This window comes from Geotrypetes seraphini, chromosome 1, assembly GCF_902459505.1.
Source record: "Geotrypetes seraphini chromosome 1, aGeoSer1.1, whole genome shotgun sequence".
NCBI lineage: Eukaryota > Metazoa > Chordata > Amphibia > Gymnophiona > Dermophiidae > Geotrypetes > Geotrypetes seraphini.
Genome location: NC_047084.1, coordinates 174,268,423 through 174,283,785, shown reverse-complemented (window position 1 = coordinate 174,283,785; position 15,363 = coordinate 174,268,423). Strand labels below are relative to the sequence as shown.

Genomic DNA, 15,363 nt, shown 5'->3' with positions numbered 1-15,363 from the left:
CATATGTACATTCTACTATGTAGACACTCCTGTCTTCTCCTCTCTTTAAAAATTATATATATATATATATATTTTTTTCTTTCTCTCTTCTTTTTTCCTCTCTCTTTCAATTTTTACTTTGTCCTATTTCACTTTCTATTGTCATACATCACCACAAACAAATCCAAAAACAACTCTGAGCTTTTCTTAATAATATGGGCCTTTATAATTAACTGTATATTAATGCAAAATGTTATACTACTTTTATGTATTTGAATTGCTCCTTGTATTTTTTAAAATACTGAATAAAATTTATTGAACTAAAAAAAAAAAAAAAAAAAAAAAAAAAAAAAAAGGTGTACACATACATGAGTGTGTGTGTGTGTGGGGGGGGGGGTCTATAGGATGTCATTAATCCCCCTGCTAGATACTCCCTCACAGTGGCAGAGCCACCTTAGGCTCCATAGAACCTCCCAAAAGGGAAGTGACAGAGTAGGGGGGGGCGGAGTAAGGAAGACAGGAACTGGAAAGGATAAAAGCTCATAGCACAGCTAGGTTGGAGAGGCCCAAGGGAATGAGCAATGCCAGCAAAGTTTATGTAATACAACTACCTTTACTATAGTCAGGTAGGCTAAGTCTAACTTGGAAACTTACAGTTTGATACTTTGCCCCAGCGGTCTACAGGCTAATGTCACTGAAGTGTTAACATTTGTGTCGGTAATTCTGGGAGGAGACAGACCAGAGCACAGCAACATATGTTGTATGCTGTGGTCCTGCAGGAGCAGGCCACAGAAGAACACTCATAAGAACATAAGAATTGCCATATTGGAACAGACCGAAGGCCCATCAAATATCCTGTTTCCAAAAGCAGCCAACCCAGGTCCCAAGTACCTACCACAACGATTGGAGTACAGGAGATGATTGGAGAAGCAGGCCCCTGGCAGCTAGTAACCTCCTCTACAGGCAAGCGAAACAAACCCACCTCATTCTCACTCTCTTCTTCTTTTTCTCTTCAACAGGATAGCAGTTCATCACTACCACAGCTAACTCTGAGAAATAGATTTCAGATCCTAAAGGAAGGAGCCACCGAGGAAATATCAGAAGAGGCTCAAGAGGATGCCCAGCTCGCAACATCATTTCCAGAGCACGCGGACCAGCCCCATCGGAAGGAACGAAGAGTGGTAGTCATTGGTGACTCCATGCTAAGGGGCACCGAGGGACCAATATGCAGGCCTAATTTGCAGTCAAGAGAGGTCTGCTGTCTCCCTGGAGCCAAGATCCAGGATATTACCACTAACCTAGACAAAATTCTAAAACCTAATGATCATTTTCCCATGTTTCTCATCCATGTAAGCACAAACGACACTGCGAGAAATACCACAGAGAACATACCCAGAGATTTTGGAGCGCTGGGAAAGAAGTTGAAGCAGATAGGAGCACAGGTGGTCTTTTCATCAATTCTTCCAGTAAGAAACAAAGGCAGAGCTAGAGAAGAGCGTATTCAACGGACTAACGAATGGCTCCGAGAATGGTGCAGAGAAATGAACTTTGGATTCCTAAACCACGGTGAGACGCTCCAGGGACTACAAGGACCAGACGGACTCCACCTAACCAGAAGAGGTAGAAACGTATTTGGACATCGATTGGCCCGCCTACTCCATAGGGCTTTAAACTAGGTAAGTTGGGGGAGGGTACATACTTATATCCCAGAGCAGTAAGAAACCACCCTGAAGAGGCAAGTCGCACTCACACTACCAAGTCTAAGGTAAGTACCAATGACATCCACATTAATTCAGGGAGAAATATCATTGATAATTTAGGAGCCACACTAACTCATAAAGTAAACTCTTCACAGAAATGGAGGGCTATGTATGTTAATGCGCACAGCCTGGGTAATAAAATTCTAGAACTAGAAACTGAGATAACTAACGCCGATCTTGACGTGATAGCGATATCCGAAACCTGGTTCACGGAATCGCATGGGTGGGATATGGTTATACCAGGATACAACCTACTTCGTTGCGACCGAGTGAGTAAATTGGGAGGAGGAGTAGCGCTATACACTAAAGAAAGCATCAAAACCACCAGAATCACTGATGTAAGATACACCGGGGAATCCCTCTGGGTGAATCTGGCCAGAGGGAATGAAAAATGCCTATACCTTGGTGTGATATATAGACCTCCCAGGCAACAGGAGGACAAAGACATGGAATTAATCGAGGACATAGAGAATATCACACTGCGCTGGGACTCTGTAATGCTAGGAGACTTCAACATGCCAGATGCCGATTGGGACACACTCTCTGCGACTACGGGTAGCAGCAAAAGAATATTAAACTCCATAAAGGGCGCACGTCTCAAGCAATTGGTATTGGAACCCACCAGGGACAAGGCGTTACTAGACCTAGTTCTCACCAATGGAGATAGCGTCACGGAAGTCTCAGTAGGAGAAACACTGGCCTCCAGCGACCATAATATGGTATGGCTCAACCTCAAGAAAGGATTCCCGAAAACAAACACCACAACAAGGGTTCTCAACTTTAGAGGCACAGACTTCAACCGCTTGGGAGATTTCGTCCATGAGGAGCTACATAAACAAGCAAAAACTGATAATGTGGAGGATATGTGGTCGTCTCTGAAGTCCATACTACACGAAGCAACAGACCGATACATAAAGACTGTAAGTAAACGCAGGAGAAACAAAAGACCCCAGTGGTTCAGTAAAGAAATTTCAGACCTAGTTAAACAGAAAAAAGACGCATTTATCGCCTACAAACATTTAGGCAGAGAGGGGGCAAAAGAGGACTATCTAGACAGATCTAAAGCTGTCAAAACAGCAGTCAGAGAGGCCAAACTCCGAATGGAGGAAGAGCTAGCACGGAAAATTAAGAAAGGGGATAAATCTTTCTTCAGCTATATTAGCGACAGAAAAAGAAACAAAGATGGGATAGTATGCCTGAAGCAATCGGACGGTAACTTTGCAGAATCAGACTCTAAGAAGGCAGAATTACTAAACCAATACTTCTTTTCAGTGTTCACCCGCGAAGCGCTGGGAGCTGGTCCACAGCTGCAGACGGGAGATAACCGGAAAGACCCGTTTCAAGATTTCGAATTTACGCCCAGTAGTGTCTATAACGAACTATCAAGACTCAAAGTAAACAAAGCCATGGGACCAGATAACCTACACCCCAGAATGCTCAGGGAGTTAAGGGAAGTCCTGGCAGAACCATTATCTGTTCTTTTCAATCTTTCCCTAAGCACAGGAAGGGTCCCATTGGACTGGAAAACCGCCAACGTAATCCCACTCCACAAAAAGGGCTGCAGGACAGAGACAGCAAACTACAGACCAGTGAGTCTCACGTCTATAGTGTGTAAACTGATGGAAACACTGATCAAACAGAATATTGACACAATCCTAGATGAAGAAAAACTGCGTGATCCACACCAACACGGGTTCACCCGGGGCAGATCCTGCCAATCTAATCTGATTAGCTTTATTGACTGGGTTACTAGACAACTGGACACCGGAGAGTCACTGGACGTGGTATATTTGGACTTCAGTAAAGCATTTGATAGCGTCCCTCATTGAAGATTACTGAACAAGCTGAAATCGATAGGATTAGGAAACACTCTAACTACATGGATTGGGGATTGGCTGAGCGGTAGACTTCAGAAGGTGGTGGTGAACAGTACCCCATCCGAAGCATTGGACGTGATCAGTGGAGTGCCGCAGGGATCGGTCCTGGGCCCGATTCTATTCAACTTATTCATAAGAGATATGACGCAAGGACTTAGAGGAAGGGTATCACTGTTTGCCGATGCCGTCAAACTTTGCAACATAGTAGGCAGATGCTTATTACCTGATAATATGACACACGACCTACTGCTACTGGAACAATGGTCGAATACTTGGCAGCTAGGCTTCAATGCTAAAAAATGCAAGGTAATGCACCTGGGCAAAAGAAACCTGCGTAGAACTTATGTACTAAATGGTGAGACCTTGATCAGGACCACGGCGGAACGCGATCTAGGGGTGATCATTAGCGAGGACATGAAGGTTGCCAATCAAGTGGAGAAGGCTTCCTCCAGGGCAAGACAAATGATGGGGTGTATCTGCAGAAGTTTCGTCAGCAGGAGACCTGAAGTTATGATGCCGTGGAGTACTGTGTTCAGTTTTGGAGACCACACTACCGAAAGGACGTACTGAGGATCGAGTCGGTTCAACGAACTAGTTTACCCCATGGGAGCAGTGAAAAGTCTTGCTCCTGTGGTAAAAAAATTGCACCTGTGTCAGACTCAGCATCTCCTACCCAGGTCCTCTTGTACCTATTTTACCTTCGAGGCACGCAGCATCCCAGACTTCAAGAACAAATGGGATACCTATGTGGGATCCCTACGAGGTCATGCCAAGGGATAGGGTCACTAGGACTTGAATGAGCGGGTCAGTAGAGTGACAGTATAATTACAATTATACTTTAGGGGGTCAGAAGACTTAAGAGGGTGGGTAAATAGTGTGGGCAGACTTGATGGGCTATAGCCCTTATCTGCCGTCATCTTTCTATGTTTCTATGATCATACCAACCAGACCATTTAAGAAAATAAAATAGATTAAGTGAAATAATACAAAATCTATAAACCTTTACTTTGTGAAAATTCAAATGATCTACAAATCATCCCTCAACAGAACTTTCTTTTTCAATAAGTAATCTTTCTAGCTGGGTCTGATCAAAGTAAACATAACTAGATGAATCAAAGGTTACCAAGCACTCGTACAAGGAAACTGTAGAAAGAAACTCCCTCCTGCTCAGTTACCCTGTCTTTTAATTTAAGGAATTCCTTACGTCACCTCATTTTTCTATTCCCTGTAATTTAAGAAATTCCTTACAATGCCTCTCTTGTCTTTTTCTTTTCCCTCACTACAATTGTCTGTGATATATTAACCTTTCAATTTAGTTTTTTCTTTTCTACCTAAGTTCACTCAAATTTTCATCTTCTCACCCAATCTTCTGTTCCCTTCCATCTTCAGTCTACTCCCCATTGCCAAATTTTACCCACTGTAATCACTATCCTCTGCTTATTCATTTCCCTGCCAACCCCCTCTTCTCCCGCACCTCACCCAATTGGTACCTCCATTCCTAACTTCTCCTTCCCTTCACCCTTCCTGCACAGCATCTGCTCCCTCTTTCTCCCCTCCCCACCCTCAAAGCCTGAAATCTACCTGTCCGCCCCTCCCCGCATCCTTCTGTTCCCTTCTACCGTGGTCCAGCATTTCTCTCTCTCTCTCTTCCCTCCCTCCCATTGTACAGCATCTTCACTTCTTGCTGCCCCTGGATCTCCCTCTTTTTCCTTCCTCCTTCTGCATAGTATTTCTTCCTCTCTCCTCAACCCCCGTGTCCTTTATGTCTCCCTCTCTCTCACTCCCTCCTTTGCTGCAAAGCAAGTGGGAAGAGAGAGAGAGAGATTGGATCCAGGGCGCATCTATCCCACCCCCTCTAATGCCACATTCAACATTTCTCCCTCTCATATTCCCCTGCACCTGTGCAGCATTTTTTGTCCCTCCCCACCAGCTACATGCTCAAAATTTTTATTTCTACCACGTTTCCCCCAAAATAAGAAACTATTTTATATTAATTTTGGATCCAAAAACACACTAGGTCATATTTTCGGGGTAGGTCTTATTTTTTTTTATATACAATTATCATCTCTCCCTTCCTTTCCTCCACCCCAATTCTTCCTCTTTCCTTTCTCTTCCCCACATGTGCAGCATCTTTCCTCCCCTCTTACTCATCCCCTTATGCCTTCCCTCTGCAGCATCTTTCTATCCTTCTCTCCCTCCCATCCCTTGTGCAGCAGAACCCTTGCACAGCTTCAATCCCTCCCATCCTCCCCGTGCAGGGTATTTCTATCCCCCCCTCGCGCAGCCGAACTCCCACTGACCCTTCCATTAGAACACCAACAACCGCGAGACTGATACATCCTGCAAATGGCCTATGGAGTTCTCTTTTAGGAAATTATCCAAACCTTTTTTTAAACCCTGCTAAGAATACTGATTTCACTACGCCGGCAACGAATTCCAGAGTTTAATTACACTGCACTTGCCACTGGCAAGGGATAATACACAGGTAAGCTCTGACTGATGTGCTTGCCATAGGAGAACTGCATCATGTCACAGCTTATATGCAGGGATGGCTTGTTCAACTGAACATTAGGGGGCTCATAATAAAAAAATAAATATGTCTAAAAACTCGCCTAAATTGGTACTTGGACGATCAAAAAGACAGGTCGTCCAAGTGCCGATAATCGAAACTGGTTTTAGACGTGTCTAAAAACAGCTTAGGCCTTTTCAGTGCTGCTGTACACCCAGAATGAAAAGGGGTGTTTTTGAAAGAGTGGTTAGGGCGGGAGGTAGGTGAGATGTGGGCTGACCTAGACTTAGTCGTACTGCTAAGTACAACTGAAAGTTTAACGAGACTGCCTAGACGGAACTTATATGTAGTGACTTAGGCGATCTAAAAACAGGTCTAAATGCCTAGAAAGTATCCAAAGTGACTAGATAACCACAGCAGACACAAAGTACAGACCCCCCCCAGTCCTCCAGTGATCAATGATCCCCCCGCCATAAAAATCAGAATAAAAACGTACATACCTGCCTGCAGAACATCAGAACCTGGCATAGGAAAGTGTAGTAAAGCTGCACAAAGATGGCTTAAGTAGTCTGGGGGGTGGGCTAGTGAACCATAGAGAGGAGGACCCAGGCCCATAAGCCACTCTAACCACTACATTCATGGTGAAACTTGTGCACCCACTAAAAAAACAAACAAACCCTATTGTACTGCCATATAGGTGCCACCTGTAGTCATAAGGGCTATTGGGGTGATAGACAGATGGGTATGGTAGGTTTTGGAGGGCTCAGCATGACCTGTAAGGGAGTTGGGGTGAGATGTTTATGTGGCACCCTTTTTGTGAAGTTCTAATCTGTTGCCATGTCTGGGTGGCCAGTCCATCACTTTGCTGGCCCCTTCCACATCCAAAAGGTCTTGTTCTAGGCGGTTTTGACTTGGACAAATTTTTGGATGAGAATGGAGTATAACGATAGACGACTTAGCAGTCTGCACAATCAAACGGCTGGATGTATAAGTAGATGATTCTAAAAAAAAATATTGTGGACGTATTTTTCAACAATGGACTTTGGCCATTTCCAACTTTAGGCGACCAGTGACTTAGGCCCAAAACAGACTTAGACGTATTTTTTGATTATGCCCCTCCACGACTCATACTGAGGGCAAAAAAGCACTTTTTGCAGCTTGAAAACCTCCATGCACTTTTTGCCATCTATCCAGGTTAACACCACATTGTCTGCAATGAATTACGATCCTATAACAAATGTACCTGTTACTACACGATGCCTTCATGCAGACTCTTAGGCAAATCATTTTACTTAAACATTGAAAGCATGAGACTTTATGTCTTTAAGTGAAATCAAACGGAAAATAATCCAGTTGGATCCTGGAGAGTTTACAACATAAATCTATCATTCAAACCGCCATTAAAGAATCACCTTCAATGAGTATAAATTATTATTTTTATTATTATTCTAAATTGGACCGTCTAACTATAGGGAGATTTTAAGCCACATTAGACAAATTAGTGACTCATGACTCCAGTATAATCATCAGTCCATTTACTGTTCTTTAGATAAATCCCTTAACACTCTTTGATATAAATCCAAGAGTTGTAATATATACAAGATGCTGGAGACTTATCTTATTCTAATTATATGACAAACACCTTAATAGTAGACTTCTACCAGTCCCAAATGTTCTTTCTCTGGATATTAAACTGAGTCGGATGACACGCGCAACCTCAGGAGACCCTTGATACAGCACCGGAGGGTGCGAAACATGTCATGTCGGGTCAGACTCCCAGGCGGTGGCTGATATAAGCTGTATATATACTACTATTGATGGAAAATTATAAACATAGAGTATATTTTTTAAAACTAAAAAAACAAAAAATAATATAAAATATTGAGTATGAAAATATAAACATGGACAGCCAGTGATGAAGTGCCACATAAATCTCCCCGCGGTCACGAGATAGTACAGCGGTGGAGTGGTGGGGCTGAGGCTAACCCATAAAAGCTACTAACCTATATGATCCGGAGACTTATCTTAAGCAGACTTATCTTAAACATTTGATCTTAGCAATAAGGTTGAGAAGTGATTCAATTTGTTCCATTCTACTGTTATTTCAAACCCTGCTAAGTTAACTGCTTTTACCACATTCTCTGGCAACAAATTCGAGCAAGTACCCGCTGTGTTTGTGTCATGTATTAAGCTGCACAATACACTGCAAACTTGCATTTTAAAATTCAAAATATTTTTTTTACCTCAATTTCATATTTTTATCTTTTGAGACTTTTGTCCAAAGGCCCTGTATCAAGGTCCTAGAACTTCCTTGCTTCTACTCTGGTGCAGAAACCAGCATTTGGCTTGAAAGAGCACTTACTGAAATGCAGAGCCTGAGGTCACATTCCTCAATCAGCTTTGATTCAAGTATGATGAGGGCAATTCTATAGCAATGAGCCTACATTTAGGTGCTTGGGTCAGATTTTTTCCAGGATACCTTGTAGGGGTCCTACCTTACAAAGGAACATACAGTGGGTGCATACTTTCCGTCCGCAAATAAGCGCCTTAGTCAAAAACTGCTTTTACAAACTAAGAATGATTCGAACACTGGCTCCTCTTCTCGACACCAGTTCCCTTAACGTTCTGATTCATTCACTCGTAATCTCAAAAATAGACTATTGTAATTCACTTTTAAAAGGAATATATCATAAGGATTTGAAACGTTTACAGTTAATTCAAAATACGGCCATTAAGTTAATTTCAAGAGCATCAAAGTACGATCATGTTACCCCTCTGCTAAAAGACGCCCACTGGTTGCCAATTTCACATAGGTTAACTTATAAAATAGCTCTTTTAACATTTAAAACCATGCAAACTAATTCTCCAGCTTTTATTGATAGATTATTGATCCCTTATGACCCTCCAAGATCTTTGAGATCCATAACCCAATCTAACCTTAATATCCCTTCATTAAAGATGATTGGCACACGCCGTACTACCATTTTTTCGGTAACAGCCCCAACGATTTGGAATTCTCTTCCGTTGTATTTAAAAATGGAAAATAATTTAAAATCATTCAAAAGCAAATTAAAATGCTTCCTTTTTAATGATGCTTTTAACTGAAGTTTTACTTTATCTTAAATTTAATTTTAACTGACGTCTTATTTTTAATCTCTTTTTTTTTTTGTTTTGTTTTTTAATCTCCCTGCCCTTTTGTACTTTCCATTAATGTTTCTTCCATTTACTATAACTATTGTATTTCCTCCCTCTTTACCATGTGTGTCTTTTGTTCGTTCGTCCACAACAACTTTGTATGTATTATAGTTCGCCTGTAGTTTTTTAAAAAGTATGTATTAATTGTAATATTGTTTGTCTAAAGGAAAAAATTTTTTTTTTACTCTGTACAACGCTTTGTAGAATCGATAAGGCGTTTAATCAAATAATTAAAATAAACAATAAACAATAAACAATTATAGAACACTATCCTAACCTTGTTATAATATACAGTCAAACCTTGGTTTGCGAGTGACGCGGTTTGCGAGTGTTTTGCAAGACGAGCAAAACATTCTCGCAAATCTTGTCTCGCAAACCGAGTGTTGACTCGATTTGCGAGCCCCCACCTGACCCGACCCGACTGTGAGAACCGGCAGTATTGCACCCCCCGAGGCCACCGGTGCTGTTCCCTCCCTTCGCGATCGCCTCCTCCCCACCCACTGACCGGCCCTGTCTTTACCCGTGTGCCGCCGGTGTTAGAAAGTGCCTGCCGCCAGTCTGCTGATGGGCCTTGAGCATCTGCGCATGCTCAAGGCCTTCTGGATCTCACCCTCACAGAGGTTCTCATGAGACTCGAGATCTCATGAGAATCTCGGAGATGGTGAGATCAAGAAGGCCTTGAGCATGCACAGATGCTCAAGGTTCAGCAGCAAACCGGCGGCAGGCACTTTCTATCACCAGCGGCGCACGGGTAAGGACAAGGCCGGTCGGGGGGAGGGGGAGGAGGCGATAGCAGTGCCTGTGGCCTCGGGGGATGCATAAGAGTCAGGGTGCATCCGGCAGGAGTGAGCCAGAATCAGAAAGTCCCGGAAGAGAGGGTAGTGGCATCCGGGGGGAAGGGGGGAGCAGCGTCTGGGAGCAGCAGGGTCAACGGTGCCTATCCGGGCTCGGTGGTGGCAGCGGTTTGCTTACAGCCAGCACCCTGGAGCCGGGGTGCACCATCACAACCCGCACAACCCGCAGTGAGAGGCAGCGAACATCAATGAGGCAGCGAACAGGTAGAGGAGGAGAACTGGAGGAGCCGCATGGATAGGTCTGTGGCAGAGGTAGGCGTCGCTAATGGTAATTAAGTTTTGGGGGATGTGGAACGAATTGTTCTAGTTTACATTAACTCTTATGGGAAAAGTTGCTTTGATATATGAGTGCTCTGGATTACGAGCATGCTTCTGGAACGAATTATGCTCGTAAACCAAGGTACCACTGTACTGTACACCAACCATACAGCTGGTATGTTATCCCCATAGGGGGGAAGTTATCAATGTGAGCTACTGTTATAATGGGTTACAGTACTCCCTAATAATCAACTCAATCAATACCCTATATGGAACAAACCAGGGACTCTAAGATACTGCAAGGTCACATCAGCACATATACACCTCATACACACAATCAGAAATGGACAAAAAGAAAAAGAAGTGGAGAATAAGCCTCAGTTATGCTTCATATGGCAAAAAAAACCTCCACTTCATATAGATAACCACTTGCACGTGTGAAATATGAATGCTGATGAAAAAAGGCACTATAGTAGCCTTTAAAGAACCACCAGATGCTTTAGCACACCAAAAACTGATTCAAAAAGTGACCATGTGGATAAAATGGCACTATAGTCCCCAACATTGCTTCATGAGCAGAATAAGACAAAAAAAACTTAGCTGGAATCCAGGCTCTTTCCAAAGCACTCATAAACCATGCTTCAACACCCAGCTGCAGCCAGTTGACCTGAAGGGGAAATCTCCGTTTCACCTCGCTGCGTCAGGGGTTTAAATCCGACTGCATCACAGACAAGTCAAGACCCTTCGTGCAGGACACTCTCCAATTCCACACATGAATCACTTCTTGTGCAAAGAAACGCCTTAGCTCAAGTCTGTTAAATCCCAGCACAACTCCGCCCACTGAACCAGTTCACCAATCAGCAGAGTCTATTGGCCAAAGAACGCCGCCCACTCAATCTGGCCATTCAAACCCTCGGGTTGTACAGATTGCAGTGTATAAATCCATCGCTGTTCTTTCTGTCTTAACTGACGCTTCCAGTCTCCATGTCTGACTGGATAAGGAACATGTTCCATTTTAATACAACGCAGAGCACCAAAATCATGGTGAGCCTTTAGACCACAGGTGTCGAAGTCGGTCCTCGAGGGCCGCAATCCAGTCGGGTTTTCAGAATTTCCCCAATGAATATGCATTGAAAGCAGTGCATGCACATAGATCTCATGCATATTCATTGGGGAAATCTTGAAAACCCGACTGGATTGCGGCCCTCGAGGACCGACTTCGACACCCCTGCTTTAGACAGTAAACAACCAGAGGCTCCTCCAAGCGTCGGGTGTTTAAACACGATCTGTGCTCAATCAATCGAGTCTTAAAGTGCCGGTAAGTGTGTCCAACATACAGCTTGGAGCAGGGGCACATAATGATATAAATCACCCCTTCAGTTAGACAAGTAGTCATACTGTGTTACTTGAACACCCAGCCTGTCCTAGGGTGAATAAACTCCCCAGATTCCATCATCTGGGGACATAATGAACATTGGCCACAACTGTGATGTCCTGGTAGCCCTAATAAACTCTGTTCAGTCCCCACGGGTTTGAGAACATTCGGGCTCAAGATGTCACAGAGATTCCTATTGCAGCCATAGGAAAACAAAATTTGCAAGTCTTGAAGACTTGGATGTACCCGTAAGATATTAATGTGCCTCCATATAACTCATTCTATTGTCCTAGACATTTGGTTAAAGGTGGACACAAACGGGACCATATCCTGTTGAGGCTGATCACCCCGATATTCAAGTAAAGCCTCCCTGTGGTTATACAAGGCCCTTTTAGCAGCTCTTGAAACAACAGGTGCAGGGTAACCTCTCTGATCAAACTTCTCCATTAATATGGCTGATTGGTTACAAAATTCAGAATTGGTGCTACAGATACATCTATACCGCAAAAACTGGGCGAAGGGGATACTAGTCTTCATGGCATATGGACGCATGCTTTTAAGCTGAAGTAAGGAGTTCCGGTCAGTGTCCTTGACATGTATGGTAATATGTACATGGCCCTCTGATATCACCACACAAACATCCAAAAAAGAAATACTCGTTTGATGATATACCATCTCAAAACATAGAGAGGGATGACATGAATTGAGATATTCCCTAAATTGCATAAGATCTTCAAGGGAACCCCTCCAAAAACAAAAAATGTCATCAATAAACAGGGTCCACCCCAAAATATCCTGGGAGAACCTGGAGGGATACACACACTGTTCTTCAAAATGTCCCATAAATAAGTTTGCTATAGTTGGGGCAAATGTAGTATCCATTGCTACACCAGAGCGTTGCATATAGAACTGTCCCTCAAACAAAAAATAATTTTTCTTCATAGCTAAGGAAATCACTTCAAGGAGAAATTCAGGTGGAACCAACCAGGGACGTGGCAACTGGCACACAATCTGATTTAACACTTCCAGGGCCTCATCCTGGGGAATAGAGGTATACAAGGCTGCTACATCCCCTGGGCCCCCATTACCTGTAGGCCTGGACTCCCACCCCTGGGTTTATCTGAAGAGCATTGGTACAGTGGAAGGTGGTAGCAAACTGCACTCACTTCTGCCCCTGCTGGCTTCTCTGTCAACAAAACTGCTGGGATTCAAGTGCCAGAAGTCATGGCAGCCATGTTGAGATTGGAGCCGGCATGGATAGGCAATTAGTCCTGCCCATGCCGTCTCTTGTATCAACATGGCTGCTGCAACATCAGGCAGCAGTCTTACGAAACTGCTGCTTGAAGTCCCAGAAGCCATGTTGACAATGGAAGTGGCAGAGGCAGGACCAATAGCGGATCACTCCTACCCCCACTGCCCCACCAATATTTTTTGAGGCTAGTCTGGGGGAGGAGGTTGGGAGGAGGCCTCAGACCTTGGAAAAGGAGCTACTCGAGGGGGGGGAAGGGGGGAAAGGAGCAGGGGCTGCACCATAGTTTCATTTTCAGCCAAAAATATACTTAGAAGGAACAGTGTTTATGACTATTCTGTGCTTGTGGTAATCAACAAACATATCAGATCCTGTTGAACAGTTTCTCTCAAACTTTAGTTCTGGCACACTAAATGGAGCAAATGTTTTTCACGGCACAAAAAAATTAAATTTGAGAGTTTTTATTTAAAGCTCATTAAGCTATGTATGGGTAATTGTAACAATGGTGAAACTAAAGTAGATAGAATCTAATGCTAATAAATGCAATGGATGTGCTTGTTTTTGAGTGCAAATTAACTCAAAATGCGGCTTGATAGTCAATAAGCAAAATACACATCTCATCCTCCACCATCTGCAGTCATTCTGTTTTTATCGATTTAATTTATGCCAGAGCTGAAAATCCAAGTTCACAAAGATAAGAAGATCCAAACGGTAACAAAGCCTTGATTGCTTTGTTGCTCAAGTTTGGATAACTACTGCATACAAACTAAAATTGTACTTGCCGTTAGTTTTCAAGGACCAATCACGTCAAAGAATGATGCTTGTCTGGGCAGTTGTATCCCTACGCACACAGATGCTCAATAACATTGACAGACTCTTGCGTACATGATGTATATGTCACCTATTCTATTCACCGGGATCTTTTCGGGGAACAGTTTGAGAGACACTGCTGTAGAAGATACAGTTTATATTCACTATTTTAGCTGCCAGGTTTATGCAAACATGCCCGCCCAGGCTTATGCAAATATGTTTCGCCCAGATTATTGCCTCGGGCAAATAAACACCATAGTCTCTGACGTGGGCTTTTATGTAGTAAGTCAGACAAATTAGGCCATGCCGAGCATGTTTTTATAAACTAGGGAGCTAAAGTAGTGAATAAATACTGCATCTTCCACACAACCTGCTTTTTCTGTTGATAACCATATTGGATTTTGCAAACTGTTTGTCATGTTGCTTTCTTGATACTAACTCTGTGTAAAGGAGAATTGATAATATTTGATCTGAAAGGGGGTCAATGTGGACCACTGTTAAAATGGGTTATGATGCTACAAGTTGACATGACTTAAGCTAAAATAACCTGTCTTAATGGTAGCCCACATTGATAGCTTCTACTCTTTGTGCTGAAGTACAGATGTTAGCCTATACAACTTTAAGGACCTGATTTCTAAAGGGATTTCTCTTATTTTGTGCCTAGGAGAAACCCCTTGTTATAAACTAAGCTTGAAATATTGTAAGTGTTGGGGTTGCGGGAACAGAGGAGAGAGAAGAAAGGCAAATATCCAGAAGCTAAGACTGGAATAAATAAGGACATAACATAAGAATAGCCTCACTGGGTCAAGCCTAGTAGCCCGTTCTCATGGTGGCCAATCCAGGTCACTAATACCTGGCCAAAACCCAAGAAGTAGCAATATTCCATGCTACCGATCCAGGGCAAGCAGTGGCTTCTCTCATATGTTAATAACAGACTGTGGACTTTTCCTCCAGGAAATTGTCCAAACCTCTCTCAAAACCAGCTACGCTATCTGCTCTTGCCACAACCTCTGGCAACGTGTTCCAGAGCTTAACTATTCTCTGAGAAAAAAAAAATTTCCCCCCATTGGCTTTAAAAGTATTTCCCTGTAATTTCGAGTGTCCCCCTAGTCTTTGTAATTTTTGACGGAGTGAAAAATCAATCCACTTGTGCATATAATCTGAAACAGGGCATTAATCAATTCATGTTTTCTTTAAGTTACAGTTTCCTTAGGCACTCATTTGAAATTGCTAACGGATTCCATTTAACAAAGGAGACAACATTATGACTGCATAACTCAAAGCCTTTTTTAAAATGTCAGATCAATCACCTGCATTCCCTTTTCCTGTTCAAGTGCCCTAGGCAACTTCCTTTCTTATATACAGTAACTGGCACTACTACTCCTGTATGCACCTGAATGAAATGTCAGCTAATAAGCAGCAGTATTTACAGTAGGGCCCTATTCAGAACAGGTTACGCCTGTGGCCTGCACCTCTAGTGAACCTTTTGGAGTGCAA

At 43.1% G+C, this 15,363-nt stretch overlaps 1 protein-coding gene across 1 annotated transcript in view; it reads right to left on the bottom strand.

Moving 5' to 3' along the window:
- Positions 1-9,287: 9,287 nt before the first annotated feature.
- The window catches only part of SMIM31 (small integral membrane protein 31), a gene marked incomplete at its 3' end in the record, with an annotated part of 65,302 nt that continues 59,226 nt past the window's right edge, over positions 9,288-15,363 (bottom strand). The window contains exon 3 of the mRNA XM_033941814.1: positions 9,288-9,325. Coding sequence (XP_033797705.1) covers positions 9,288-9,325 — 38 coding nt within the window. The remainder of the gene's footprint in view (positions 9,326-15,363) is intronic.